Below are 26761 nucleotides of genomic sequence, written 5' to 3'. Positions count from 1 at the left end.
GGTACCATATGGTTTCTCCTATGCAAATATTCCTCCTTAACGTCGGTCGAATGACTGGGGTAGGCGGAGCCTAGGAGGGATCATGTGACCAGCTTTGCTGGGCTCTTTGCCATTTCCTGTTGGGGAAGAGAATATCCCACAAGTAAGGATGACGCCGTGGACCGGACACACCGTTGGAGAAAGTAATTTATCAGGTAAACATAAATTCTGTTTTTACTAAATTCTACTATTTTTATGTGTTTTCTTCTTCTGAAGCAGTTTTTGGTAGAAAAGTACTTCAGGCAGCTGTTTCAGTTTGATTCTTCTGCTTATAATTTCAGTTTTTTTCATTATAAGATTTAAACTTTATTTTGGGTGTGGATTATTTTCAGCGGAATTGGCTGTCTTTATTTTATCCCTCCCTCTCTAGTGAGACTTGCGTGGAAGATCCACATCTTGGGTAGTCATTATCCCATACGTCACTAGCTCATGGACTCTTGCTAATTACATGAAAGAAAACATAATTTATGTAAGAACTTACCTGATAAATTCATTTCTTTCATATTAGCAAGAGTCCATGAGGCCCACCCTTTTTGTGGTGGTTATGATTTTTTTGTATAAAGCACAATTATTCCAATTCCTTATTTTTTTTTGCTTTCGCACTTTTTTATCACCCCACTTCTTGGCTATTCGTTAAACTGAATTGTGGGTGTGGTGAGGGGTGTATTTATAGGCATTTTGAGGTTTGGGAAACTTTGCCCCTCCTGGTAGGAATGTATATCCCATACGTCACTAGCTCATGGACTCTTGCTAATATGAAAGAAATGAATTTATCAGGTAAGTTCTTACATAAATTATGTTTTTAGCTGAAAAATTAGAAGAAATCTCAAAAGGTGTAACAAATTAGAGCATGCAGTTTTTACACTACAATGCTGCGTTTTCTATTTCTGGGGATTGGAAGTGCACACTGCAGACATCACTCGCCTAACCCTGCCACATATATGTCCCTGTCTTCAGCAGAGATGATCAGATAAAATGCAAATTAATGGGAGTTTTGCTAAAAATAAATAAAATCACAGTGGCTAGCTGTGTCTGCACCCCTATCACGTTCTGAATAGCTCCTCCTATTATGGAAGCTGTCGCTGGAGTTTGGCTATTGAGAAAAAATTGCAGTAACCGAGGTGTTATTACATTTACATTTTTCACACCCATCTAATCTGTAAATGTATTGCAAGACAGCCGAAATACATTGTAATTACAGGTGGTTTTTACTTTTCCTCTAAAGCTATCAAAGATTTCACAATTCTAGAAATTCCACTTGTGAATTGAAAACCTTAGTTTCAAATATCTGTAGTTTTCCAGTAGATTGAGTCATTTTTTCCAAAAGTATATTTATTAGGTCCACTTAAAGGGACACTAAAGTCAAAATGAACCTTAAATGATTCAGATAGAGCAATCAGTTTTAAAGGGACAGTCTAGTATAAATTAAACTTTCATTATTCAGATAGGACTTTTAATTTTAATCAACTTTCCAATTTACTTTTATCATCAAATTTGCTTTTTTCTCTTGGTATTCTTAGTTTAAACTAAACATAGGTCGGCTCATATCATAATTTTTAAGCCTTTGAGGGCTGCCTCTTATCACATGCTTTTTAAATCTCTTTTCAACAGAAAGAGACAGAAAGTACACGTGGGCCATATAGATAACACTGTGTTCAGGCACAGAGGGTTATTTAAGATTTAGCACAAAACAATGCCAAATGCAAGACAATAGATAAAAAAACAGTCAGTCAGTCATGTGATCAGGGGGCTGGAAGAAGGTTCCTAGATACAAGGTAATCATAGAGGTAAAAAGTATATTAATATAACTGTGTTGGTTATGCAAAACTGTGGAATCGGTAATAAAGGGATTATCTATCTTTTAAAACAATAACAATTCTATGGTAGATTGTCTCTTTAAGAGACTTTCCAATTTCCTTCCATTCTCAAATTCTGCACAGTACTTTTTATATACACACTTATATTATATAATATTGCTACTACTGAGTGTGCATAAGTCCATAGTGTATACGTATTCTAGTCTGTGATTGGCTGATGGCTGTCACTTAATACAAGGGGTCGGCAAATGGGGGGGGGTTACATTTGTCAGAAAAAAAGTATTATTGGATTGTATTTTTATTATGTACTTATTAGTTGTGTAATTCTACTGTGTTAAATGGTCCTTTAACATGAAATAAATGTCGTATTTAGTTTTCTTCATTCCAAGAGTCTCTCACAAGTACAGAAGATGAAAGCATTTTGTCCTTTTGGTTTCTACCGATCTTCCATAGACTCTCCCTTTACATCCCAGTGTGTTACTAAAAGTCCTACTTCATCATCTGGGTTTACATCTCCTAAACTAGGTCTCTTGGCAACTGACTGTAAATAATCAGATCAGAGAGACCATTATTTTTGTATTTTGTTTGTTTTATGCAGTTGTAAGAAGGTTATACAACTCTAAATCCACCTTTGAATAACCTGCATTATTTAATAATCTATTTAGGTTTTTTTCATAAATGGGTTTAAAGTAAAAAAAAAAAAAACAGCTCTTGTGCATTGCTAAGGTATTTTTTCCATTGGTAATCGTAAGCCTAACAATGCTTGCTTGGAAACTTATAAATAATTAAAAAAATAAAATAAAAATAGTGCTCTTATATGGATCAATATGCTGATTGCTGCATCTGTAATCTTTTGTGGGGTCACTTTATTATGTTTGCAAGCTGCCAAGTGAACAGTGGAGGAGAATATTTTTAATATTTTTTTAATATATTCTTCTGTCTGGTTGTGTATGTGTATTAAGTTTCTTTCCAATGACACGATGAGTCCACAAATCTAATTACTAATGGGATATATCACTCCTGCCCAGCAGGAGGCGGCAAAGAGCACCACAGCAAAGCTGTTAAATATCGCCTCCCTTCCCTCCCACCCCAGTCATTCTCTTTGCCTATGTTAGAGCAAGGAAGTGGTAAAGTTAGGTGTTAGAAAAAGATTCTTCAAGCAAGAATTGCTTGAATTTTATTATTTAAGTAGTACAGGATTGTGCTGCTTTGTCCTAGGGTGTAGCCGTAGTCCACATCAGTCTCTTCAGTAGAGCAGTGGTGGCTTTAGAGCAATGGGAACTTATGGGAAATAATTCTCACTGCGCCTCCCATATACTGATGCTGTCCTAACTCTGGAAGCCGGAGTAAAATGACTCAGTCTTTATCCTTTTTTCCACAGGCCCATGTGAGGGAGAGGACCTCTCAAACCTGGTGATCTGCCTTGCTGTCTGGCAGATTGAGGAGGTAAGTGCTTACTTTGATTTTTTTCTGGGGTAATGAAAGGAAATGACTCAGAAAAAAATTGGCCACTTTATTTTACAACTATGGGACACATACATAAGGTCTCAGAAGGATTTTGGGCTCTTTATTATACCGGCATAAGTTCTTCTATAGAGGAGACAATATGCAGACAGCTGGATGCAGGCACTGGGGCTTAGTTAGTTAGCTCTGGGGTTTTGGTGGTTTCTCGGCTCCCGACGGTGTTATTTTTAGAAACAATATGCCGCCTCTGAGATTACTTTCTCTAAGACGCCCACGATGGGCGGAGCTATGGGAAGCGGCAATACAGCTTCATTTTCGGTGACGCATGCTTTTCAAGAGAGGCATACGTTTCTAGGACTGGAGACCGGTCTTTCATTACTTCTACAGAGTTCCAGATTTGTTGGTGGAAGGGACGGCTTCTGACAGTGAGAGCCGGTATCAGCAGGGCAGGTAGGCACCTCAGCAAAGTCTGCTGAGGTGTAGAGGTGTTCTGCAAGATTATTTAGTTAAACTTTTCTGCAGTTAATTTAAAGTGACTAACGTTTTTTTGTTTAATTTTTATTAAATTTGAGTTTTTTATTTGCTATCTTGATCCCTTGTGAGTCAAAATGGACCAAGAGGCCTTGCAAAATGTCAATTGCTCTTTATGTTTTGATGCCAATGTGGAATCGCCAATCCCTTTATGTTCCTCATGTATTGAGAGAACTTTAACTTATAGAGAGAAACTTTTTTCTGAGCCATCAATTTCTCCAACATAGGTGTGTCCGGTCCACGGCGTCATCCTTACTTGTGGGATATTCTCTTCCCCAACAGGAAATGGCAAAGAGCCCAGCAAAGCTGGTCACATGATCCCTCCTAGGCTCCGCCTACCCCAGTCATTCTCTTTGCCGTTGTACAGGCAACATCTCCACGGAGATGGCTTAGAGTTTTTTAGTGTTTAACTGTAGTTTTTATTATTCAATCAAGAGTTTGTTATTTTGAAATAGTGCTGGTATGTACTATTTACTCAGAAACAGAAAAGAGATGAAGAATTCTGTTTGTATGAGGAAAATGATTTTAGCAACCGTCACTAAAATCCATGGCTGTTCCACACAGGACTGTTGAGAGCAATTAACTTCAGTTGGGGGAACAGTGAGCAGTCTCTTGCTGCTTGAGGTATGACACATTCTAACAAGACGATGTAATGCTGGAAGCTGTCATTTTCCCTATGGGATCCGGTAAGCCATGTTTATTACGATCGTAAATAAGGGCTTCAAAAAGGGCTTATTAAGACTGTAGACTTTTTCTGGGCTAAATCGATTCATTATTAACACATATTTAGCCTTGAGGAATCATTTTATCTGGGTATTTTGATATAATCATATCGGCAGGCACTGTTTTAGACACCTTATTCTTTAGGGGCTTTCCCAAAGCATAGGCAGAGCCTCATTTTCGCGCCGGTGTTGCGCACTTGTTTTTGAGAGGCATGGCATGCAGTCGCATGTGAGAGGAGCTCTGATACTTAGAAAAGACTTTCTGAAGGCGTCATTTGGTATCGTATTCCCCTTGGGGCTTGGTTGGGTCTCAGCAAAGCAGATACCAGGGACTGTAAAGGGGTTAAAGTTCAAAACGGCTCCGGTTCCGTTATTTTAAGGGTTAAAGCTTCCAAATTTGGTGTGCAATACTTTTAAGGCTTTAAGACACTGTGGTGAAAATTTGGTGAATTTTGAACAATTCCTTCATGTTTTTTCGCAATTGCAGTAATAAAGTGTGTTCAGTTTAAAATTTAAAGTGACAGTAACGGTTTTATTTTAAAACGTTTTTTTTGTACTTTGTTATCAAGTTTATGCCTGTTTAACATGTCTGAACTACCAGATAGACTGTGTTCTGAATGTGGGGAAGCCAGAATTCCTATTCATTTAAATAAATGTGATTTATGTGACAATGACAATGATGCCCAAGATGATTCCTCAAGTGAGGGGAGTAAGCATGGTACTGCATCATTCCCTCCTTCGTCTACACGAGTCTTGCCCACTCAGGAGGCCCCTAGTACATCTAGCGCGCCAATACTCCTTACTATGCAACAATTAACGGCTGTAATGGATAATTCTGTCAAAAACATTTTAGCCAAAATGAACACTTATCAGCGTAAGCGCGACTGCTCTGTTTTAGATACTGAAGAGCATGACGACGCTGATAATAATATTTCTGAAGGGCCCCTAACCCAGTCTGATGGGGCCAGGGAGGTTTTGTCTGAGGGAGAAATTACTGATTCAGGGAACATTTCTCAACAAGCTGAACCTGATGTGATTGCATTTAAATTTAAGTTGGAACATCTCCGCATTCTGCTTAAAGAGGTATTATCCACTCTGGATGATTGTGACAAGTTGGTCATCCCAGAGAAACTATGTAAAATGGACAAGTTCCTAGAGGTGCCGGGGCTCCCAGAAGCTTTTCCTATACCCAAGCGGGTGGCGGACATTGTTAATAAAGAATGGGAAAGGCCCGGTATTCCTTTCGTCCCTCCCCCCATATTTAAAAAATTGTTTCCTATGGTCGACCCCAGAAAGGACTTATGGCAGACAGTCCCCAAGGTCGAGGGAGCGGTTTCCACTTTAAACAAACGCACCACTATACCCATAGAGGATAGTTGTGCTTTCAAAGATCCTATGGATAAAAAATTAGAAGGTTTGCTTAAAAAGATGTTTGTTCAGCAGGGTTACCTTCTACAACCAATTTCATGCATTGTCCCTGTCGCTACAGCCGCATGTTTCTGGTTCGATGAGCTGATAAAGGCGGTCGATAGTGATTCTCCTCCTTATGAGGAGATTATGGACAGAATCAATGCTCTCAAATTGGCTAATTCTTTCACCCTAGACGCCACTTTGCAATTGGCTAGGTTAGCGGCTAAGAATTCTGGGTTTGCTATTGTGGCGCGCAGAGCGCTTTGGTTGAAATCTTGGTCGGCTGATGCGTCTTCCAAGAACAAGCTACTTAACATTCCTTTCAAGGGGAAAACGCTGTTTGGCCCTGACTTGAAAGAGATTATCTCTGATATCACTGGGGGTAAGGGCCACGCCCTTCCTCAGGATCGGCCTTTCAAGGCAAAAAATAAACCTAATTTTCGTCCCTTTCGTAGAAACGGACCAGCCCAAAGTGCTACGTCCTCTAAGCAAGAGGGTAATACTTCTCAAGCCAAGCCAGCTTGGAGACCAATGCAAGGCTGGAACAAGGGAAAGCAGGCCAAGAAACCTGCCACTGCTACCAAGACAGCATGAAATGTTGGCCCCCGATCCGGGACCGGATCTGGTGGGGGGCAGACTCTCTCTCTTCGCTCGGGCTTGGGCAAGAGATGTTCTGGATCCTTGGGCGCTAGAAATAGTCTCCCAAGGTTATCTTCTGGAATTCAAGGGACTTCCCCCAAGGGGGAGGTTCCACAGGTCTCAGTTGTCTTCAGACCACATAAAAAGACAGGCATTCTTACATTGTGTAGAAGACCTGTTAAAAATGGGAGTGATTCATCCTGTTCCATTAAGAGAACATGGGATGGGGTTCTACTCCAATCTGTTTATAGTTCCCAAAAAAGAGGGAACGTTCAGACCAATCTTAGATCTCAAGATTTTAAACAAGTTTCTCAAGGTTCCATCGTTCAAGATGGAAACCATTCGAACTATTCTTCCTTCCATCCAGGAAGGTCAATTCATGACCACGGTGGATTTAAAGGATGCGTATCTACATATTCCTATCCACAAGGAACATCATCGGTTCCTGAGGTTCGCATTCCTGGACAAACATTACCAGTTCGTGGCGCTTCCTTTCGGATTAGCCACTGCTCCAAGGATTTTCACAAAGGTACTAGGGTCCCTTCTAGCTGTGCTAAGACCAAGGGGCATTGCTGTAGTACCTTACTTGGACGACATTCTGATTCAAGCGTCGTCCCTTCCTCAAGCAAAGGCTCACACGGACATTGTCCTGGCCTTTCTCAGATCTCACGGATGGAAAGTGAACGTGGAAAAGAGTTCTCTATCTCCGTCAACAAGGGTTCCCTTCTTGGGAACAATAATAGACTCCTTAGAAATGAGGTTTTTTCTGACAGAGGCCAGAAAAACAAAACTTCTAGACTCTTGTCGGATACTTCATTCCGTTCCTCTTCCTTCCATAGCTCAGTGCATGGAAGTGATCGGGTTGATGGTAGCGGCAATGGACATAGTTCCTTTTGCACGCATTCATCTAAGACCATTACAACTGTGCATGCTCAGTCAGTGGAATGGGGACTATACAGACTTGTCTCCGAAGATACAAGTAAATCAGAGGACCAGAGACTCACTCCGTTGGTGGCTGTCCCTGGACAACCTGTCACGAGGGATGACATTCCGCAGACCAGAGTGGGTCATTGTCACGACCGACGCCAGTCTGATGGGCTGGGGCGCGGTCTGGGGATCCCTGAAAGCTCAGGGTCTTTGGTCTCGGGAAGAATCTCTTCTACCGATAAATATTCTGGAACTGAGAGCGATATTCAATGCTCTCAAGGCTTGGCCTCAGCTAGCGAGGGCCAAGTTCATACGGTTTCAATCAGACAACATGACAACTGTTGCGTACATCAACCATCAGGGGGGAACAAGGAGTTCCCTGGCGATGGAAGAAGTGACCAAAATCATTCTATGGGCGGAGTCTCACTCCTGCCACCTGTCTGCTATCCACATCCCAGGAGTGGAAAATTGGGAAGCGGATTTTCTGAGTCGTCAGACATTGCATCCGGGGGAGTGGGAACTCCATCCGGAAATCTTTGCCCAAGTCACTCAGCTGTGGGGCATTCCAGACATGGATCTGATGGCCTCTCGTCAGAACTTCAAAGTTCCTTGCTACGGGTCCAGATCCAGGGATCCCAAGGCGGCTCTAGTGGATGCACTAGTAGCACCTTGGACCTTCAAACTAGCTTATGTGTTCCCGCCGTTTCCTCTCATCCCCAGGCTGGTAGCCAGGATCAATCAGGAGAGGGCGTCGGTGATCTTGATAGCTCCTGCGTGGCCACGCAGGACTTGGTATGCAGATCTGGTGAATATGTCATCGGCTCCACCTTGGAAGCTACCTTTGAGACGAGACCTTCTTGTTCAGGGTCCGTTCGAACATCCGAATCTGGTTTCACTCCAGCTGACTGCTTGGAGATTGAACGCTTGATCTTATCGAAGCGAGGGTTCTCAGATTCTGTTATCGATACTCTTGTTCAGGCCAGAAAGCCTGTAACTAGAAAGATTTACCACAAAATTTGGAAAAAATATATCTGTTGGTGTGAATCTAAAGGATTCCCTTGGGACAAGGTTAAGATTCCTAGGATTCTATCCTTCCTTCAAGAAGGATTGGAAAAAGGATTATCTGCAAGTTCCCTGAAGGGACAGATTTCTGCCTTGTCTGTGGTACTTCACAAAAAGCTGGCCGCTGTGCCAGATGTTCAAGCCTTTGTTCAGGCTCTGGTTAGAATTAAGCCTGTTTACAAACCTTTGACTCCTCCTTGGAGTCTCAATTTAGTTCTTTCAGTTCTTCAGGGGGTTCCGTTTGAACCCTTGCATTCCGTTGATATTAAGTTATTATCTTGGAAAGTTTTGTTTTTAGTTGCAATTTCTTCTGCCAGAAGAGTTTCAGAATTATCTGCTCTGCAGTGTTCTCCTCCTTATCTGGTGTTCCATGCAGATAAGGTGGTTTTACGTACTAAACCTGGTTTTCTTCCAAAAGTTGTTTCTAACAAAAACATTAACCAGGAGATTATCGTACCTTCTCATTGTCCGAAACCAGTTTCAAAGAAGGAACGTTTGTTGCACAATTTGGAGGTTGTTCGCGCTCTAAAATTCTACTTAGATGCTACAAAGGATTTTAGACAAACATCTTCCTTGTTTGTTGTTTATTCCGGTAAAAGGAGAGGTCAAAAAGCAACTTCTACCTCTCTCTCTTTTTGGATTAAAAGCATCATCAGATTGGCTTACGAGACTGCCGGACGGCAGCCTCCCGAAAGAATCACAGCTCATTCCACTAGGGCTGTGGCTTCCACATGGGCCTTCAAGAACGAGGCTTCTGTTGATCAGATATGTAGGGCAGCGACTTGGTCTTCACTGCACACTTTTACCAAATTTTACAAGTTTGATACTTTTGCTTCTTCTGAGGCTATTTTTGGGAGAAAGGTTTTGCAAGCCGTGGTGCCTTCCATTTAGGTGACCTGATTTGCTCCCTCCCTTCATCCGTGTCCTAAAGCTTTGGTATTGGTTCCCACAAGTAAGGATGACGCCGTGGACCGGACACACCTATGTTGGAGAAAACAGAATTTATGTTTACCTGATAAATTACTTTCTCCAACGGTGTGTCCGGTCCACGGCCCGCCCTGGTTTTTTTAATCAGGTCTGATAATTTATTTTCTTTAACTACAGTCACCACGGTACCATATGGTTTCTCCTATGCAAATATTCCTCCTTAACGTCGGTCGAATGACTGGGGTAGGCGGAGCCTAGGAGGGATCATGTGACCAGCTTTGCTGGGCTCTTTGCCATTTCCTGTTGGGGAAGAGAATATCCCACAAGTAAGGATGACGCCGTGGACCGGACACACCGTTGGAGAAAGTAATTTATCAGGTAAACATAAATTCTGTTTTCTAAGGCATGCCTGAGGAAACGGTTTTAAACCGAGAAACGCGTTGCAGTTTTTAGGGGGTCATTGCAATACCCCTCATCCACTTGTATAACATTGCTGTGTTGTATTTTAAATTGTGTTTTTATAAATACATATATTTTTTATGGAAACAACCCTCTGAGTGGATTCATCCTACCTGCCTGCCATCCTGACTAATATTTGAGAGACTAACCTTACTAACTTATACACCCTCCATTGGATCTCTATACACGGGGTGAGCTGACACACCTCTCCCCAATCTGCCAGCCTGCTTCTACCAGCACATATGTGTGCTCAGCTTAAATGTGAGTACCCATTTGGGAATTTATTTTAGTGAACACAATTACATTTTGAATGATCTGCACATGTAGTGCCTGTATTTGTGTTTCACTCCCTCTCAGTACTGCAGCACAAAGGAAAAAAAACTACTGTGAGTAAGCTGTTACACCTGTCCAAATCTACAGCCTGTACCTACTAGCACATAAGTGTGCTTATGTAATATGTGAGTACCCATTTAGCTTGATATTTCATTATAATCTTTATATACCTGATGATACCACACATGAGGCGCCCCTCTGTCTCCTTTTATTTTGCATTTTCTAAGGCAGATGTTGTTCAGGAGTTTAATGACAATGTTCAATATATGCCGCAGCTTTCTCCTCAAGCGTCCCAAATTTTACCGTCCACACATGCAGAGTGCCCTGCGCTTCCTCTATAACTCCTCCTGGAGTTACGTTGCAAGACATTGCTTCCCTTATGTCTTCTGCAGTTTCTGATGCGTTGTCTGCTTTTCCCATGTTGCAGGGAAAACGTAAGAGAAAAAGTAATCATTCAGTAAGCGAGATTTCTGAAGCAGTTATTGCTATTTCGAATGCCCCCTCCCAGAAACCTGAGGAGGAGAGGATACTTTGGTAGCGTCTGAAGGGGAAATTTTAGATTCTGACAGTGTAATTCCTCTTGCTGATACTGAAGTTGTATCTTTCAGGTTTAAGCTAGAACACCTCCGTCTGTTACTCAAGGAGGTTTTAGCTACATTGGATGACAGCAACACTATGGTCGTAGTTGATCCTAAGAAGATAGTTGTGCCTTTAAAGATCCTATGGACAAAAAATTAGCGGGGTTACTCATATTAGTTTGATGCGTTGTCTGATGCTATTAGGATAGACACTCCCCTTGATGAAATTCAGGATAGGATAAAAGCCCTTAAGTTGGCTTATTCCTTTATTACTGATGCTTCCCTACAGGTTATCAAACTGGGAGCAAAGATTTCAGTTTTTGCTGTTCTAGCCCGCAGAGCCTTATGGTTAAAACCTTGGTCTGTGGATGTGTCATCTAAGTCTAAACTTTTAGTGATTCCTTACAAAGGGAAGACCTTGTTTGGACCGAGCTTGACGGAAATAATCTCTGATATTACGGGAGGAAAGGGTCATCTTCTCCCTCAGGATTAGAGTAACAAGCAAAAGGGATGTCAGAGTAATTTTCGTTCCTTTTGAAATTTCAAGGGAAATTCTTCCTCTTCCAAGTAAGAACAATCTAAACCTTCCTGGAGACCCAATCAGTCTTGGAACAAGGGAAAACAATCCAAGAAGCCTACTGTTGAATCAAAGACAGCATGAAGGGCCTGCCCCCTATCCGGTACCGGATTTTGTAGGGGGCAGACCTTCCTCCTTCGCTCAGGCTTGGGTTCAAGATGTTCAGGATCCCTGGGCAGTAGACATAGTGTCCCAGGGATACAAACTAGAGTTCAAAAATTTTCCTCCCAGAGGCAAGTTTCTGCTTTCAAGATTATCTGTAGACCAGACAAAAAGAGAGGCGTTCTTACACTGTCTATGGGACCTCTCCAATCTGTTTGTGGTTCCCAAAAAGGAGGGAACCTTCAGACCAATTTTATATCTCAAGAGTCTAAACAAATTCCTCAGAGTACCGTCCTTCAAGATGGAAACTATTGGTTCCATTCTTCCTTTGGTCCAAGAGGGACAATTTATGGCAACGGTGGATTTAAAGGATGCGTACCTGCATGTTCCCATTCACAGGGATCATTACAAGTTTCTAAGGTTTGCATTTCTAGACAAACACTTCCAATTCGTGTCTCTTCCTTTCGGTCTTGCCACAGCTCCCAGAATTTTCTCAAAGGTTCTGGGATCCCTCTTGGCGGTGCTCCGATTACGGGGCATTGCAGTGGCGACCTATCTGGACGACATCCTGGTCCAGGCGCCATCCTTTCAACAAGCAAGGTCCCACACGGAAATGTTATCTTTCCTGCGATCTCACTGATGGAAGGTAAATTTGGAAAAGAGCTCCTTATTTCCAAATACAAGGGTAACTTTCTTGGTAAACATACAAGAGAGAAAAAAAACCCTCAGTAGCGCATATAAAAAATGTGTAGTTAGTAACTACTTAATCCAACCATTGCTAAGGTGAGTTGTAAGTGTTCAACTGACTTTCAGGTTAATATGTGGTGTGACTATAAACTAGGACGGTAGCCAGAATGCATGTACCGGACAGTGCCACACCTGGTGCTATTTTCTCTTTTTTCTTTTTTGTGTGTGCCTTTCGATTTTAACCTTGTTTCCAATAAAAGACGTTTTTATGAATTCATCCCAGGAGAATCGTTTCTATTTCTATTTTTGCTAACTTTCTTGGTAACCATAATAGATTCCCTATCAATGAAGATTTTTCTGACAGAAGCCAGGAAATCAAAGAATTCTTGACTAGCGCTTTAGTCCGCTCCTCGGCCATCAGTGGCTCAGTGCATGAAGGTAATCAGGCTGATGGTGGCAGCAATGGACATCATCCCGTTCGCTCGTTTGCACCTCAGACATCTGCAGTTAAAGATGCTCAGTCAATGGAACGGAGATTATGCGGATTTGTCTCCACGAATACAACTGGAGCAGGAGACAAGGAATTCTCTTCTTTGGTGGTTGTCTTAGGATCATCTCTGCCAGGGAACCTGCTTTCGCAGACCCTCTTGGGTGATTGTGACAACAGACGCCAGTCTTCTAAGTTGGGGAGCAGTCTGGGGCTCTCTAAAGGCGCAGGGAACTTGGACTCAGTCTGTTCTGCCCATAAACATTCGGGAGCTGAGAGCAATCTTCAATGCTCTTCTGGCCTTGCCCCAGTTATCCTCGGCCCAGTTCACCAGGTTCCAGTCGGACAACATAACTTCAGTGCCTTACATCAACCATCAGGGAGGAATGCGGAGTTCCTTAGCCATGACAGAGGTAGCCAAGATAATTCGGTGAGCGGAGACCCACAATTGTTGTCTGTCGGCGATCCACATCCCAGGGGTGGACAACTGGGAGGTGGACTTCCTGAGCAGACAGACCTTTCACCCGGGGGAGTGGGAACTCCATCTGGAAGTGTTTTACAGTCTCATTCTCAAATGGGGTCAGCCGGAATCGGATCTCATGACATCTCGGCAGAATGCCAAGCTTCTGAGGTACGAGTCGAGGTCAAGGGACCCTCAGGCTGTACTGACAGACGCCCTGACGGTATCTTGGAATTTAAGTCTTTCATACCTATTTCCTCCGTTCGCTTTTCTTCCTCGAGTCATTGTTTGAATCAAGCAGGAGAGGGTGTCGGTAATTCTCATTGCACTGGCATGGCCTTGCAGGATTCGGTATTCCGATCTGGTGGACATGTCATCTCTTCCACCTTGGAGACTTCCGTTGAGGAAGGACCTTCTACTTCAAGGGCCCTTCCTTCATCCAAATCTAGTTTCTCTGAAGCTGACTGCTTGGTGATTGAACGCTTAATTTTATCCACGGGGGGATTTTCGGAATCGGTCGTAGAGACCATGATTCAGGCTCGTAAACCTGTGACTAGAAAGATTTATCATAAGATATGGCGTTAATATCTATATTGGTGTGAATCCAAGGGCTACTCTTGCAGTAGAGTTAGGATTCCTAGAATTCTGTCTTTTCTCCAAGAAGGTTTGGAGAACGGCTTATCGGCAAGTTCCCTAAAAGGTCAAATATCTGCCTTGTCTATTTTGTTACATAAACGTCTGGCAGACGTTCTAGACGTGCAGTCGTTTTGTCAGGCCTTGGTCAGGATCAGGCCTGTGTTCAAACCAGTTACTCCTCCCTGGAGTCTTAATTTAGTTCTTAAGGTTCTTCAAGGGGCTCAGTTTGAGCCTATGCATTCCTTAGATATTAAGTTATCTTGGAAAGTTTTGTTTCTTGTTACTATTTCATCTGCTCGTAGTTTCATCTGCTCGTAGTGTCAGAGCTCTCAGCATTACAGTATGAGTCACCTTACCTTATTTTTCATTCGGATAAGGTAGTTTTACGTACAAACCTAGGGTTTCTCCCCGAAGTAGTTTCTGACCGGAACAATAATCAGGAGATTGTGGTTCCTTCATTATGTCCTAATCCTTCTCAGAAGGAACGGCTTCTGCACAATTTAGACGTGGTACGTGCTCTAGAATTTTACTTACAGGCGACTAAGGATTTTTTGTCACTTTTGCTTTGTGGTTTTCTCAGGAAAACGTAAGGGGCAGAAAGCTATGGTTACTTCTTTCTTTATGGCTGAAGAGTATCATACGTTTTGCCTATGAAGCTGCTGGACAGCAACCTCCAGAGAGAGTTACGGCTCATTCCACGAGAGCTGTTGCTTCCTCATGGGCATTCAAAAATGAAGCTTCTGTGGAACAGATTTGCAAGGCTGCAACTTGGTCCTCTCTACACTTTTTCAAAATTCTATAAATTTGATACTTTTGCCTCCACTGAGGCCGCTTTTGGGAGAAAGGTTCTTCAAGCAGTGGTGACTTCCGTTTAGGTTCCCTGTCTTGTCCCTCCCTTATCTGTCTACTCTAGCTTGGGTATTGAATCCAATTAGTAATTAGATGATCCGTGGACTCATCGTGCCATTAGAAAGAAAATAAAATCTATGCTTACCTGATAAATTTCTTTCTTTCTTGACACAATGAACCCACGGCCTGCCCTGTTCTTAAGACAGGTTGTTGGTATGTTATAAACTTCAGACACCTCTGCACATTGTTGCTTCCTTTCTCTCCTTTACTTTGGTCGATTGACTGGGGTGGGAGGGAAGGGAGGTGATATTTAACAGCTTTGCTGTGGTGCTCTTTGCCGCCTCCTGAAGGGCAGGAGTGATATATCCCATTAGTAATTAGATGATCTGTGGACTCATCGTGTCAAGAAATACATACATTTATCAGGTAAGCATACATTTTCTTTTTATATTTCCTTAATGGGAAACTAAGGCTGATTTCAGCTTAAAGGGATAATTAACCCAATTTTTTCTTTCATGATTCAGATAGAGAATACGATTTTTAACAACTTTCTAATTTTACTTCTATTATCATTTTTTCTTCATTCTTTTGGTATCTTTTGTTTTAAAAGTTTGGGCATATGCTTAGGAGCCCGACTATTTCTGGAGCACTACATGGCAGTTTTACAATAATGTTTTCCATTTGCAAGAGCGTTAATGACAGCGATATTTCCTACTATGTAGTGCTCCAGATGCTACCTAGGTATCTCTTCAACACAGAATATCTTTAGAACGAAGCCAATTTGATAATAGAAGTAAATTGAAAATGTGATTATTTTTTAAAATGGTATTCTCTCTGAATCACAAAATAATATTTTTGTGTTTCATATCCCTTTAATATTTGCTTCACTTTTAGCCAGGTGGTGGGTGTGCCCATTAAATTGGTTATCAGAGAACACTGCATTCAGTATTTATTTAAAACCTTTTTCCTGTAATTTAACTAAGAAAATTGTTGGGCTTTTTAATTCTAACGCAATAAAGTAATCGGAGCTGTCATGTTATAACTTAAGTTTTCCTCTATTTAAAAGCGTGTTCTTTTTATCTTTTTATCTCATATCCCCTGTTGAGGCCAGTGTATTATTTTATCAATTAATTTGTAACGCTTTCTATCTCATGGGGTTTAAAGTCCCTTTAACATTGTTATATTACACACAGCCATTGTTTGCACACTTTAGTGACTTATATCTGCCCCTAACTGTTCTCAGCACAAAGGAATTAGATGAGGTAAACCTAGGTTTCAACAGAAACTAAAATTACAAATACATAAACAATTGCTAGAAATGTATGTATATATCTCTTTTAATGTGATGCTCAAGTATATCGTTAACGGATTGCTTTCTCCTTTTTACAATTCAAGGGTTTTGAGCCCAGAGGAACCGCAATAGGACAGAGGTTGGTGACATGGAACAACATGGTCAAAAACACTGGATACAAAGCAACATTGGCCAACTATCCATTTAAATATGCAGATGAGCAGGCAAAAAAGTAATTAACTTTTTATATACCTGGAAATTCTTATAAATAATTTATTTTTTTTATTTTTTAGTTTTACTAGAACTTTTAAATCAGGGTCCTCAGATCCTGCAGACATGTTTAAACCTGATTTATTTACCTCTCCTCAAGCACAAATATTCTTAAATTCTATAGTTTTCAGCAACAATATTGTGGCCATTGAGACAATTAAGAACTTGCTCTAGACATTCCTATTTGTTATTTTTTAATAAATAAAACTGAAAATAATGTGAAAAAACAGTAGTTTAATATGAATTTTCTACTTAATGTATTGATGGTAACACAGTTGTTAAAGTATAGATAACCAAGAAAGTATAAAATGTGACTGTAAATATGTGAATACCAAAATTACTCTCAATACGACACTCTTAACTCCAGAAAAATTATAAACATCTTCGTCTTAAACTTGTGGTGGCGGTTGCGGCCTCGGTGGTGGCGGACGTCTTGTAGAGGACCAGCAGACACCGCAGCCAGCAGATTCCAGTGGTGGGAAGAATCCTAACCATAATAGTCTGCAATTAAATAAAAAAAAAAAAACAAAAATAATCAAGAGGGGAAATGGATAATTACCAACCTTGAATACTTCACAATTTTCATTAAATAGTGGTAAAAAGAGATTTTCTGTCAGAGTTAAAGGGACACTGAATCCACATTTTTTTCTTTAGTGCTTCAGATAGAGCAGGCAATTTTAAGCAACTTTCTAATTTACTCCTATTATCAATGTTTCTTCGTTCTCTTAAAGAGCCACTGAAGCCAAAATTAAGGTTTCATGATTCAGATCGAGCATACAATTTAAACAAAACTTTCCAATATACTTCCATTATCAAAACAAGCTTATGATTTTATATGCACACTTTCTAAAGCCCCAGTTCCTTTCTTCTGAGCATGTGTAAAAGTGCACAGTATTTACTTATTTGCATTTTGTGATTTGGTTAATGACCGTCACATGATACCGGGGAGGGAAAATTGGACTAACTCTGAAATTTACCAAAAAATATTCTACTTCTCATTTCAAATTCAAAGTAAGAGCTATTGTGTATTTGTCAATTATTCAAATCTAATGTATTTTAGTGTTCTTTTAAAGAAAATAATAAAATGCTACAAGTTTTGCTTTTCTTATGGAATGTATGTATACAAAGTTTGTGTTCTATATTATGGTATGAAGACCAGGATTCAGCGTGTCATGAACAGGTAAAATAAATGGTGCTCTGTTATACTTATGGATACGAATTAACACTAATCTTATTTTAGTCACCAAGACGACAGGTGGTCTGAAGACCGTTATGAACGGGAGAAGAGAGAAGCAGACTGGAACTTCCATAAGGACAGCTTCTTCTGTGCGGTCCCAAGTGAGTGTCTTATCGTCTGCTCCGTTATTAGATACTCTGGTATATGGTTTTCCTAGTAATTGCAATGAAAAATGATTAGAATTCCATCCAAGTCTTAGTTTTAATTTGCTACAATTTGCCCCCCATAATAATAATCTGTTATGGGACTTCTATCCAAACACTTAGAATACATAGAAATCTGAATAATCATAACCTTACTCTGAATACAAATCTTCTGGGGTTTTTTATGTGGCTTAAGTATAATTAGGATAAGGTAATGGCAGTCATAAATTATAGCCAAAACCAAAAAAACATGCAATCAGCGCTAATAAACACAATGTTAGTTTATAAATCATTAAGTAGCAAATCTATGCTTTTTTAGTACCCACATGCTATCCTTTTCTATGTATTGAGCATAAGCTTCTAATAAAAAAGTGCAATAACTGAGTATCATATTGGCAAAGCATATCTATAATATCAAGCAAACCAACACGTGCATATGTCTCTGAGAAGCACTTTAAAAAAGATCCCTTGCTTTAAAAGAAATGCCACCCAATGTAAAAGTGAAATATTTCAGTATAAAAATATATATATATTGTATATGTGGTCACCCGTACTAATTATGGAGTTCAGGTGTTTCAGACCCACACATTGCTAACAGGTGCATAAAATCCAGCAAATTGCCAACTATGAGCTGGAGTTGGGTAAATCGCACGTTTTCTGGAGATATAAGTCACAATTCACTATCTGGCAGCCTGGTGGAAGAGTCTGGGTGTGGCAGATACCAGGAGAAAGCTGTGTAGTGCAGTTTAGTGGGGGAGAGAGAAGGGTCTGGAGCTGATTTTCAGTGCCAGTGAAAACAGACAAATGTAGCATTCAGCATAGTGAGTAACATAGGTGTGAATATAAATGTGTGTTTGTCAATAGGTTAGTTTTTATTTATTCTTAAACGCTAATTATTACCTCTCCTAAAGCAGTCATGACCAGCGGGGGAGTAAGATCAGTGTACATATTTATAACAATGTTATTGCTTTTAAACTGATTTCAGTCTAATTTAAAACTCTTAAAGGGACATGAAACCCAAAATTTTTCTTTCATGATTTAGGTAAAGCAAACAATTTTAAACTACTTTCCAGTTTACTTCTATTATCTAATTTCCTTCATTCTCTTTGTATCACTTGTTGAAGGAGCAGCAATGCACTACTGGTTTCTAACTGAACACATGGGTGAGCCAATGACAATCGTGTGTATATGTATATATATATATATATATATATATATATATATATATATATATATATATATATATATATATATATATATATATATATATATATATATATATATATATATATATATATGCAGCCACCAATCAGCAGCTAGAACCTAGGTTCTTTGCTGCTCCTGAGCTTTGTTAGATAAACCTTTCAGCAAAGGATAACAAGAGAAGAAAGCATATTAAATAATAGAAGTGAATTGGAAAGTTGTTTAATATTGTATGCTCTATCTAAATCATGAATGTCTTATGACTTTACTGTCTCTTTAAGCCATAAAAAATTTGGGTTAATATTAGAAATTACCTGGTTGGTTAAAAAAACAGCAACATGAAATGTTAAAAAACCTAGGTTTTATTACTATACTATATAAAGTGTCATTGATTTAATTTTTACAAAATGTGTATTTCCGCAGAGTAGTAATTTGTAAACATAATATAAATTGTTACAACTTGTTGTTTTTACTCTTATTTTAGATGACCATTACTCTCGAGTAGTATTTTCCTCTGTGAATGGGGAAAGTCTCTGGAATTTGAAATCAATTAAGTCAATGTGCAATATAGATAATACAAAAGTAAGTAAAGAGCTACACTTATTGTTTTTATGGCCGTTTTAAATAAGTGAACCCCCCCAACCCCCCAAAAAACAACTGTTTGGTTCCTAGTATTCAGGATGCATTTATATCCCAGAGTTCTTACGTGCTTGTGTAATGATATTGAGTAACATGGAAGCAAATAAATTAACCTCAACAAAAATGTAAGTGAGAAAGGTTAATCATTATATCGTTTTTAAATAAATATCTTCTCTTTCTGTGTGGAAAGGGGTTATATATCTGGAAAGAATCTCTCGAACCAGCAAATCCCTTGATATTTAAACGTTCCATGTACATTTTTTGAAAAATCAATATAGGAATGCTCCTTATTTTGCTGTTTTATAAAAATAATTTCACAGTTAGATGTAAAAGCTAAATCTTATATATTCAGTTGTATAATTATGCAAAGCCATATAATGTTTAAAATGCACCTTTACTTTTAAATAAGTTTTGTTTTTTAGAATTGATGCATTGCTTGCTAATTAAATTCAGATGTTCAAAGATTTCTAGTTATTCTTTTCCAGCACTGACTGACATACAAGCAATTAAATGTGAAATACAAACCATTCAGACCTCTTGGTTATGGGTCATGCAGAGCAATAAAAAATAGTCTCATTAACAACGGTAGTTGAGTTGTATCCTTATTATAAAAGGCATAATGACTTAAGCAGGAAAAGATTTAGATAGACCTGCGCAAACATTTCATGATCAGTATAATAATTTGGCATTTACACTGAACGCTGGTAAAAAATGTCTAAACAGAATTTTTTTCCCATTATTCTTCCCTATTAAAGGAGTATATTTAACTTTTTTTTTAAAATTGTGTTTTCCCTACTTTTTTATCAGTACTTTTGTTTAACATTTTGAGTGTAATGTGTAAATAAAGAATATTCCCTATAAATGAGTGTTTACAAGAAAGTTGAATTTAAGCACATTTAGTCTTACAACCTTTTGTATGTTTGTTTCTCATGTTCGCTTGGTATCGGTTTTCACAACGTATAATTAGTCGGTAGTTAAATTGTGTAGAAGGGCAAAATTTTGTAATTATTAAAGGGGCAGGGTAATGTACAAACAAAAAAGCTCTTTGACAACCTATTTTGCTCAAAGCCCGTTTATAAGACTTTCCAAAAAGGAAAAAGGGTTAAGTGGTTTCTTTGCTGGACTTAATTGTGAATGCAGGATTATAATATAGGTTTAGGAAAGTAAATGCCTCTGCTCTTTCAATGCTGCTTTAATAAAAGGTGGGTTTTCATCCAAGTGTCAGTTTTTACAAAACCTGATACATCGTGAGTACTGCAGTATTACTATAAAAGTAAGTTTAGTCATAGGCTAGATAATTGTGGACTAATGAATAATAGAATAAGCTAGGGGCATTGTTTGTGATATGAAGGAAATGGGTTTCCTTCTCTTTTATGTATTAAAATGAGATACTGAGAAGGAGCTAGCCACAGCTGACTAAAGCGTTGGTCTTTTACCACCTGTATTTTTAATGTATTTTAGCTAAGTATAAATGTTGACAATAGCAAATATGCATATTCTAATATTACTGGCCACCACGTGTGCAGCTAGTCAGCAGATATCATAGAACTGTTAAATCCAATCAGACTATACATGGGAAAATCAGATAGAGGTCAACATATAGAGATGCTTAGCGGACCTCCACAAAAGCCATGTGTATATTGCCATAGTATCGTATATCCTAGGTACCCTTTTATAGATGCTTTCTCGCAATAACCAGCAGAGTAAGAATCATATTTAATGTTCAAGAGCCTAAAATGCAGGTATATTGCAAGGTACACTTGTTTACGTTCACACGCCTTCAAAAATGGTTATAGTAGCTTGACCAATAACAGTAGTAGTGATATCCTGAACTTATGTTATGACTCTGTGTGCAAAACAATAGTATCGTAGAGTAGACCTGTTATGCAGAAATCAAAATATGTACATTCTGATGTGTTGTAATTAAGCTACCCACCTCAGATTTTATGTTCATTACACTTACAACAAAATCTGATAAGTTGCAATGGGAAATATGACTTAACTGGTAAGAGACTAAAATAAGAGAAAATGATACCAAATAGTTGTTACAGCTTGTTGCAATAATACTGCCATAAAACTGAGACTAAATGTGGAATATAATGTCTCTACAAGGACCATGTTATTAGTGAAGCACCTTGAGAGCCGGAAATTTAAGTTAATGAACAGTCAGCCAATTCCCCATTTATCTGTGATGGTCCAGAAGGTAAACTTCCATTGTCAGACACAGTTACTTGGCCCATCACATGAGGTTGGTCTGCTAGCACTTTACATACTGTCTGATATACGCAATGTGAGATTACAGGTTGGAAATTATCTCTGGTTGACCAGTAGACTCCATTATTGCATATTTAGTAAGGCACTGCAAGTTAGTGTCTGTTTCAGTAGATAGATGACTCACCCCTCGCTCTAGAGGACCGGCCATACACTTTTGAGCAGAGTCAGAGGAGGGGGTGGTATGAGAGTTCACCTTGACTAAATGGTGGCCAGAGAAGTCACTCGTTGGCAAACAGCTTCCCGGTGATTGTCTATCTGGTTTTGCATCAATAGATCCGATGCAGGCCTCCCTCTGTCACAATTTCACAATCGTCCTCCTCTGCACTAACAGATGCAATGAGGAGCAGCAGGTGATCAAATCTATCTACCATCTTGCATTCTAGAGCTGTCAACGGTGACCGCAAAGCTAGTTGGGTTGTCCGCCATATTGCAGCTATATATCCCGCAATACGGTGGTGGCCTATTAAGAGAGCCTAACTGTCCAGATCCGGGCTGAAGGGTCATAAATACAGCAAAATTATATCAGTCTGTACAGCCAACAACAGAGTATCCGAATGTAAACCGAGCAAGCGAGGATGCTGTAAATCCAAAGACATAAATGTAGGATTATGCAGGTCTCCTATGCAGCCTCAGATATTAAACCCTGCCATGGTCACTGCAGACACGCCCCCCAAAAACATTCATTTTATATACACACCTTACCGTTTTGCATTCCCACAGAAAATATACCAACATTAACAAAAATGTATTGTAACAAGGAGTTTAAAAGAAGTACATTAGTAGTGAAAAGGACAGGAGAAAACAAAAAACTATACCTCCTAAAAGAGGTCCAGTTTTGAGGCAAGTCCTCTTAGGGGGCATTACTGTGATACATTTAGTTAAATGCATTGCTTTAACATTCCTTTAATATAAGAGCATAGATGGAATTTCAGGGTGCATGTGAAAACTATAAATTTAAAATAGATGTGCTAAATTTAAATTATATTGATTACATTTACTAGCACGAAAATAGCATCAAATGGTTCTAAGGTTACAATTAGAACATTCATGTAATTATTTTTTCTTTCTATTTTCAGATAAGATCCCATCCACAGTTTGGTGACCTTTGCCAGCGGACCACTGCTGATTCCTGTTGCCCGAGCTGGACACTAGGCAACTACATTGCTATTCTTAACAACAGATCATCATGTCAGAAGATAGTGGAACGTGATGTTTCTCATACACTAAAACTAATTCGCACATGTACCAAATACTACCATAATGGAACATTGGGACCAGATTGCTGGGATATGGCAACCAAGAGAAAGGACCAGCTTAAATGTACAAATGTGCCTCGTAAATGTACAAAGTTCAATGCAGTTTACCAGATTCTTCACTACTTAGTAGATAAAGACTTTTTAAGCCCAAAGATAGTTGACAATGTGATGCCAGCTTTAAAGCATAGTATGCTTTTTTCCCCGACAGAAAAAGGAGAATCCATGATGAACATTTATCTTGACAACTTTGAGAATTGGAATTGTTCTGATGGTATAACTACCATCACAGGAATTGAGTTTGGAATCAAACATAGCTTATTTCAAGATTATCTTTTAATGGATACTGTGTATCCGGCTATTGCTATCTTAATTGTTCTGTTGGTCATGTGCATATATACTAGGTCAATGTTTATTACGCTGATGACCATGTTTGCCATAATCAGTTCACTGATAGTTTCTTATTTTCTCTATCGTGTAGTATTTAATTTCGAATTCTTCCCCTTCATGAACCTCACTGCACTAATAATTCTTGTTGGAATTGGAGCAGATGATGCTTTTGTCTTATGTGATGTCTGGAACTACACAAAGTTTGACAAGCCTCATGCAGAAACGTGCGAAACCGTAAGCATCACTCTGCAACATGCTGCTCTTTCTATGTTTGTTACCAGCTTTACTACCGCAGCTGCCTTTTATGCAAATTATGTCAGCAATATTACCGCAATCAGATGTTTTGGTATTTATGCTGGCACAGCCATATTGGTGAATTATGTATTAATGGTGACCTGGCTACCTGCTGTGGTTGTACTCCATGAACGATATCTTCTTAACATATTTAGTTGCTTCACACTCACCCAACAAAGACCATACAATAAGAGAAGCTGCTGGAATGTAATGTGCCAGATGATACAGAAGCTTCTTTTTGCATTTTCAGAGGCTTCAAGGATATTCTTTGAAAAGGTATTGCCATGTATAGTCATCAAATTTAGATATGTTTGGGTGTTCTGGTTTCTTGCTATAACAATTGGCGGTGCATATATTGTTTGTGTTAACCCAAAGATGAAACTACCGTCACTGGAGCTTTCAGAGTTTCAGGTGTTCAGGTCTTCTCACCCGTTCGAACGATATGATGCAGAATATAAAAAGATTTTCATGTTTGAGCGTGTTCATCATGGGGAAGAGCTCCATATGCCTATAACAATAATTTGGGGTGTTACTCCAGAGGACAATGGGGATCCACTTAATCCTAAAAGCAAAGGAAAGCTAAAGTTGGACAGTAGTTTTAATATTGCAAGTCCAGCATCACAACTGTGGATTCTGCAGTTCTGCCAAAAGTTGAAAAACCAAACCTTTTTCTATCAAACAAATGATCAGGATTTCACTAGCTGTTTTATTGAGACTTTTAAACAGTGGATGGAAAATCAAGACTGCGATGAACCTGCAATCTACCCGTGTTGCAGCCAGTCAGGCTTTCCATATAAACAAGAAGTTTTTGAGCTCTGTATTAAAAGAGCTATCATGGAGCTTGAAAGAAGCACTGGCTATCATTTAGACAGCAAAACCCCAGGTCCAAGATTTGACATAAATGATACCATCAGAGCTGTTGTGCTAGAATTTCAAAGTACTTACCTTTTTACGTTGGCTTACGAGAAAATGCATCAATTCCACAATGAGGTTGATGCTTGGATTACAAATGAACTTCAGTTTGCTCCAGAAGGACTCAGCAATGGATGGTTTGTAAGCAACTTGGAATTTTATGACCTACAAGACAGCCTTTCCGATGGAACACTGATTGCAATGGGATTGTCTGTTGCTGTTGCCTTTAGTGTAATGCTCCTTACAACATGGAACATAATTATAAGTCTCTATGCTATTCTTTCTATAGCTGGCACCATTTTTGTTACAGTTGGCTCTCTGGTGCTCCTTGGATGGGAATTAAATGTGTTGGAATCTGTCACCATATCAGTTGCTGTGGGGCTGTCTGTGGACTTTGCTGTACATTATGGCGTTGCATATCGTCTTGCTCCAGACCCGGACAGAGAAGGAAAAGTGGTCTTCTCTCTAAGTCGTATGGGCTCCGCTATTGCAATGGCTGCCTTGACCACCTTTGTGGCTGGAGCAATGATGATGCCCTCAACAGTTCTAGCTTACACTCAGCTAGGTACTTTCATGATGCTAATTATGTGTATTAGTTGGGCTTTTGCTACTTTCTTTTTTCAGTGTATGTGTCGATGTTTTGGTCCCCAAGGAACTTTTGGTCAGATACCGTTGCCAAAAAAATTACAATTTAAAGCCTTTTCACAAGCTTTATCTTCTGACAATACAGAAAGAGGACAGAACAAAATAAACCATACCAATAAATATCAGTTAGACCCAAGAAGTACAAAAACCGACATTGAGCATGAACATTATGAACTGGAGCCTTTAGCATCACACAATTGTAGCACCACTTAATGGTGCTTATGAATATGTATGTGTATGTATGCGTGTGTATGTATGTGTGTGTGTGTATAATATAAAAAATATATATATAATTTCCATTTTGTTTTAATCCAAAATGCACCGAAAATCATGCATTTAGCATGCTGCACTGCACTGACTAAGGGAACCATTGCATCTGTGTCAAAATCCAAAGCCACCTATGGACCAACAGATATGTCCATTTTTAATATATCAAACTGACAATATATTTGCACAAAAATATAAAACAAAAGCTTACAGTGCCAAATTATCACTTAAAAAAATATTGTGTCTTCTGTATTTTAAATGTAATTGCTTGCGCACCCAAACTGCCATGGTAGCTGCAAAATTCTGTGTAGCAGCCCTCCAAAAACTGCTCTGAATACAATACAGCTATGCAGCTGTATCTTGCGGCTGCTCTTTAATCAGTGCACCAGTTCCTTAAATAAATAAAATAACTTCTAGACAGCACAAATAATTTGCCTTTTTTTTAATTTTATTTTTTAAGTCCTGATGCCAAGAATTTTCACCTTTACAACAAAGGGAATTAAACGGTATCTAAGCGAATAATTAGGTGTATACAAAACTGTGTGAATGAAACAAAAAGCACTTCTTAAGATATTGATCACTCTGAAACGTTATTTGAATGTTCGTTATATAAACCAAATTATTAATAGTTTGACACTAAACTGTTCAGTAAAAAAAAAGCTGCTCACAATAAAAGTGACATCACTATAATGGTTAAGTGCAATTTATTTTATTGTCCTATGCCAAACTTTGATGCCAATGTGCCTGCTGTGTGATGAGATGTAGTAGTGTCAAGTGAAGGTTTATGTTATGTTAATAAAATTACATAGAGCAGCTTTTTGTTGTGGTCTCTTTAGTTAACTTTATTGAACACTGATCTCCATCCAAGAAATGCATTAGTATGTTATATTTATAGACCTGTCAGAACCTTTATTTATTACCTTTTTAAATTATTAGACTGAAGTTTTAATCATCTATTAAATGTAAAAATGTCACCAGCACAGCATTTCTTAAAGAGACATGAAAAACTGTTTTTCATTTGTGATTTAGACACAGTATGCTATTTTACTTTGCTCTCATAGGGCGAGATTACATATGCGGCGCGAGCTTCAGAGTAATGGCTGAAACCCACGCCGCCCATAATTTCGCCTCGCACATCAGGGAATCACATATATGGCGCCGGCAGTTCATAAAGTGTTGTAAGTCGGATAAACTAGCGATGTCCAGAAATGTGCGTAAATACAAATTTCTGGAGTTG

General features: G+C 39.2%; 1 protein-coding gene across 2 annotated transcripts in view; it reads left to right on the top strand.

The window, feature by feature from the left end:
• DISP1 (dispatched RND transporter family member 1) overlaps positions 1-26337 on the top strand; it is a 135069-nt gene extending 108732 nt beyond the window's left edge. The window contains exons 1-4 of one of the 2 annotated variants that reach the window (XM_053712535.1): positions 16107-16229; positions 17508-17605; positions 19335-19432; positions 22840-26337. In XM_053712535.1, coding sequence (XP_053568510.1) covers positions 16156-16229; positions 17508-17605; positions 19335-19432; positions 22840-25470 — 2901 coding nt within the window. In that variant the 5' untranslated portion in view covers positions 16107-16155 and the 3' untranslated portion in view covers positions 25471-26337. Of the gene's footprint in view, positions 1-16106; positions 16230-17507; positions 17606-19334; positions 19433-22839 lie in introns of those variants that run through there. The other variant, XM_053712534.1, reaches the window with a different exon arrangement.
• Positions 26338-26761: the final 424 nt, after the last annotated feature.

The sequence above is a fragment of the Bombina bombina genome, chromosome 4 (assembly GCF_027579735.1).
Source record: "Bombina bombina isolate aBomBom1 chromosome 4, aBomBom1.pri, whole genome shotgun sequence".
Classification (NCBI taxonomy): Eukaryota; Metazoa; Chordata; class Amphibia; order Anura; family Bombinatoridae; genus Bombina; species Bombina bombina.
Note: the sequence above shows the minus strand (reverse complement) of the source record. Positions and strands in the feature narration are given on the sequence as shown.